This window comes from Vigna umbellata, chromosome 11, assembly GCF_029865625.1.
Source record: "Vigna umbellata cultivar VRB3 chromosome 11, Vumbellata_1.0, whole genome shotgun sequence".
In the NCBI taxonomy this organism is placed as follows: Eukaryota; Viridiplantae; Streptophyta; class Magnoliopsida; order Fabales; family Fabaceae; genus Vigna; species Vigna umbellata.
The window spans coordinates 18,034,638-18,039,571 of NC_142175.1; the positions used below are offsets into that span (position 1 = coordinate 18,034,638).

At 32.4% G+C, this 4,934-nt stretch overlaps 1 protein-coding gene across 1 annotated transcript; it reads right to left on the minus strand.

The window, feature by feature from the left end:
• Positions 1–221: 221 nt before the first annotated feature.
• LOC124846335 (Plant invertase/pectin methylesterase inhibitor superfamily) lies at positions 222–3,827 on the minus strand. The gene is made up of 3 exons (XM_047323571.2): positions 3,333–3,827; positions 1,222–1,551; positions 222–1,107 (listed from the first exon to the last, which is right to left on the minus strand). The coding sequence occupies exons 1-3, from the start codon at positions 3,796–3,798 to the stop codon at positions 416–418; spliced, it is 1,488 nt and encodes a 495-aa protein (XP_047179527.1). The 5' UTR covers positions 3,799–3,827; the 3' UTR covers positions 222–415.
• Between the last annotated feature and the right edge of the window lie 1,107 nt (positions 3,828–4,934).

Genomic DNA, 4,934 nt, shown 5'->3' on the forward strand with positions numbered 1-4,934 from the left:
ATTTGATATAAGAAATAAGATTAGAAATAAATTCGACTAAAATATAAACAAAATTAAGAATAAAAGATGAAATAATACTTATGATTAAGTTAACAATTCATATTAACTTTTAAAAATCAATCGTAATTGTTATAAATTACTTTATAAATAAGTTCATAAATTTATTTATTTATTTCTCACAAATATTTATACCAATTTTAGAACACAATATACGGTGTTACTAATTCATGGATGTATAATGTTATCTCTTCCGTATATAGACCATTACCAGATAGATTGATATGGACGAAGCTTTGGGAATCTGGGAGCATGATATTTTTAAAAGGCAGTATATCTGATATGCATTGCAAACTGTGCCACAGTCTGCAAGCATATTCATTATTAATTAATTAACAGCAACACAGATGAGATATACTCATATTCCAGAAGAGTATGGCACCCCTGTAGCAGGAATCCACCTTTCTCCTTGCACAAACTGTCTCACTGTGAAAGGTGATGCCTCAGTAGCACTGCTCAGCACATGAAAACCAGGCCATCTGACTCTATTTGCTGTAGAAGCACCACCTCCTGTGTTCATATACTCTCCATAGAACAAGGTTGAAAGTGCAAAACTTCCACTCCATTCACCCCACCCTTTTGGCTCAATCATTTCATCCAACTCACTCTTCATGAACACGGTCCTTGAGTACTTCCTCCATGGCCTTCCCAGGAATGTCTTCTGGGAATTCTTAAGGCTGGCAAAATCTGATGCTGCTCTAACTCTGCAACTTTGCATTGCAATCCCTGTGTTCTTGTTAGGGTCATCTCTTCCTTGTGCTGTTATAAAATTCGATTGCTGGCTCAACGGCTTCCTCACTAAGATGTCACAGTTCTGTAGCACCACTGCAGCATCCCCGAATATGAAATCTACGGTGCCGTAGATTTCACAGTCACGGTAGAATTGGCGGTTCGAGAGCACGTAAAGAGTATCTTGGTAGCCCTTGAAGCTGCACCTGTAGAACACTGATAAGTCTGAACTAACCTTCAGTGCCACTGCTTGGTGCTTTTCTGGACCTGCACTGTTCTCAAATGTCATGTCTCTAGCCCAAAATCCATCTCCTGATACATCTGGTTCATGTACCAAACTCAGTTACAAAAATGTTTCATACCTTTTTCAGCATATAGTTAAGCTTAAGATGTACTGATATTACTTTTTTGTTTAGCCAAAATTATCAGTCTTACCAAATGTAGCTGAGCTCAGAGTGGTGGATCCTTGAACTACATTTCTGTTCCCAGTAACAACAGTTCTGTCTATGCCATCTCCTACAAACATCACATTATGCAGTTTCTGTCCAATATTCACCTTCTCGTTATAGACCCCTGATTTTACGTATATGATTGCTCTTGCAGGACGGTTATTTCCCATTGCAGAAAGTGCATTCACTGCTTCTTGGATTGTTCTGTGTGTCCCTGAACCATCCTGAGCCACTGTGAAATCTGGCTTATAGCTTGCTTCACTCCATGATTCTAAAATACCAGAACCTTTGGATATTGTTCCCTGAAGTGGTGGTCCTGAACAAACAATTAAAATATCAGTATAACAGAAAAAGTAAGATACTGCTATAAATTACTCTCGGATATCTATCGTCTTCTTCTATATTACTTTTTAAAAATCATTGTTTCATGTTAAAATCTCATTTTATAGATCAATGATTCTTTAAATATGTTTTCTAGAAAAACCCTTGCTCAATATTCAAGACGTTAGTTATATGCTAAAAATTGAATGATTTATTCCATAAACCATTGACCACAAAATGAGTTATGATTTAGTCCTAATCAGTGTTTCTATTCCAGCACAATTTATTAATTTATATGATTAAAATCTGAACTACTCTTGCAAGCATTTATACTAATTAATAAATATTGGTTCATCATTAAGAACATATAGTAAATTATTTTTTTATAATTATACCCTTGATCGATATTTCAAGGATTTAAGAGTATATTGAAAGTATTAAGAGTAATTAAGAGTAAAGAGAGATCTACAATATAATAAAAATATATATAATATTTTTATTGAATTTAAAATATTGATTATATTTTTTAAATTGTGTCAAATTATTTCACAAGAGCATGGTCAAATTGGAAAAGTTGGTGTATCGGATGACAGAGAATATTAGCTTTTATCTTAAAGGGAGAAGAAACCAAATAGTTAGTGACAGTGTAACAAAACATCTTAAGTACCAGTTAATAATCACTTTTGTTTACTTATACTTAGGGAGACCAAATGAATGAGTTTAGTTATTGCATATCACTGTCACCGTTCTTTGATTTTTATTGTTTCATGTACTAAAGGACAATATTCTGACCTTCCGTAACAAAGACAATCTTCTAAGTTCTTTTTGCAGAAAAAAAATAATTAAATTGTATATATCCTTTAGGAAATGTTGGAGGAGATAAGCTCACACATGTATAGTTTCTATAAAGGGTCAAAAATCAGATGAAATTTATGCGTAAAAAATACATGAAAGGGGTAAGAAAACTTTTATTAAGAAATTGATGTCACAAAGTTTCAAAACCCACACCTTAATTAATTTCTAAATGTCCCCATCAGTAAAAAAATGTGATTCTAATTTTGACTGTGCTGATAAATTTTTATCTGACCTGAAATCTCTCAGATTTATGCTAAAGTGATAAATTGGTGATGTTCTAAATGAACAATATGAAAATTTCAAATTTAGGACACCAATTGTACAATAATTTAAATAATAATAAGAATTGTATTGAAATTTTGAAAATTGAAGTATTAGATAAATAAACAAAACAATTGCACTTGTGAAATAACATATAATAAAACTTAAAAAGTTATATTTATAAAAGGACACATGCACGTGTATGTGTGTATATATATATATCCTTGTTGAAAGACAGTGTCAACTCTTATTTTAAAAATTCGATGACACCACTCATTCATGTAACATTCAGTGCAATGGCTAGAATATGAATAATGCTTTGTTTATGCCAAAGTTGATACACTGTTACATACATATATGAAGATTCCATGCACATACTGATACTGATACATATTAGTTTGTGATGGGTCCGATTAAAATGTACAGCACATAATCTATAACCAGTAAATCTATTGTCAAACTGTTTTACATAATCTATTATAAAAATGTCAAAATGTTTGTCAAAATGGTGTTAAAATATCATGCTCCATCTTTGTATCATATATATATATATATATATATATATATATATATATATATATATATATATATATATATATATATATATATATATATATATATATATATAATATATATATCAAGTAACTTAATTGTATTTACCTTTGGCTATGACTTTATTTCTTGAATACAAAATAAGAGCTTGTTTAAGCGACATGGTCAGGTTTCTATCCAGAATCTGAGCTTCAAGATACCCTTTTTCTTGCAGACCATCCAAACAGGTCCTGTGATTCGTCATCACAGCACTTATCCATGTGAGTGCATCTTCTCTGGTGTAAGTGTTGTTCTGAGACATCATGTGAGAGAGCCTAGACTCACTCTCCTCATAGAGCTTGGAACAGTCTCTGAGGGCTATAACACTTGTTTGGTGATCAGAAAAGCTTAGGCTTAGGCTTTCAAAGCCATGCAATGTCAAAGCGTTTGCAACCCAGTTTTTGGCTTGAGAAACATGATTCTGAGCCATTTGGAGGACACCCTTTTCTTGGAGGCAAAGGGTGGTGGTGGCCATTCCAAGGATGAGAAACAAGGTGGTGGCGGTGGCGGTGGCGGTGGTGGCATAAGTAGCCATTGTTTTTTCTGCTAGAGAGAGCAATGAATAGTATTGTGATGAGTTGCATGGGTTGGTGCTGTGGGACGATGATTTATAGCCACCTTAAGAAAGCACAAAAACATGGGTGCTAGCCACGTGGCACTAGGACTTTGTGGTCTAATTATAACCAATATATGACCTGTGTTTTAATATTTGTGGATGTAAATTTTTCAATAGTTTATACTCATTTTTTTCTTGAATTTAAGAGTAGGTGGGTACAATTTAATCAAATATAACGAACTATATTGTCCTTGACTTAGCAGCAAAGTGTTTTCTGCATAAATGTAATGAAACATGAAAAGAAGTTCTGCACTGAAAATATGAAATATTTAGTTTTGCACGTTTCAATCCGAAATAGTAGTTTCATAAAGATGCTTTCGCGTTTCTTTTGTCATGATATGTATGGACTTTTTCAAACCCTAGCTAGTTATAGTTTCATAATTTGAATTTGTCCTTGAAATTTGATGTTACAAGGATAAATAACATCGTCTATGTCCATGACCATGTCATGCATGAGTTCGAAAACATAACTTGTGATAAAAAATGTTATCCATTTTGTTTTCCATCTGTAACATCACTCACTCTGTCACATAACAAATTTCATAGTCCCTGCACTAAATCCACCGCTTCACACAAATCCACTTCCTCGATCGATGCAAACAAAGTCTCAAACAATTTATAAATTTATGTGAAATGAAACCTAAATATTGTTTATGAACGTTCATTTTAAGTAAGTCTAATATATAAAAGCCAGTGGTTTAATCTCAAAACTTATTTATGGTTATAGTTATTAAATTTAAACTTTTAAATAATTTAAAATTTAGCTTTTAAACTAACAATTTTTTGCAATTAATTAACTAGTAAGTTATAGGTAATATTGAGTCTAAAAAAAGAGAAATGCGGGACTGCGTTGGGTTCGCGCTAATACGCGGTGCGGTGCAATCCAGACAAGGCTTCAATGGTCCCACATATTAATAATAATAAAAGTTAAAAATAAATTTCAATAATAATAATAATAATAATAATAATAATAATAAAATAATAATATGTATTTCTTGAAAAGTGAACCGATAATGTTCATGCGACAATTACAAATGTCTTCTTGGAAATGTTAG

Excerpts from the sequence above, each read along its gene's own strand:
- LOC124846335 (XM_047323571.2), bottom strand. The coding sequence starts at position 3,798 with ATGGCTACTTATGCCACCACCGCCACCGCCACCGCCACCACCTTGTTT. Across the intron at positions 1,552-3,332 it reads AAATAAAGTCATAGCCAAAG|GACCACCACTTCAGGGAACA; the intron begins GTAAATACAATT and ends TTGTTTGTTCAG. Across the intron at positions 1,108-1,221 it reads TCTGAGCTCAGCTACATTTG|ATGTATCAGGAGATGGATTT; the intron begins GTAAGACTGATA and ends TACATGAACCAG.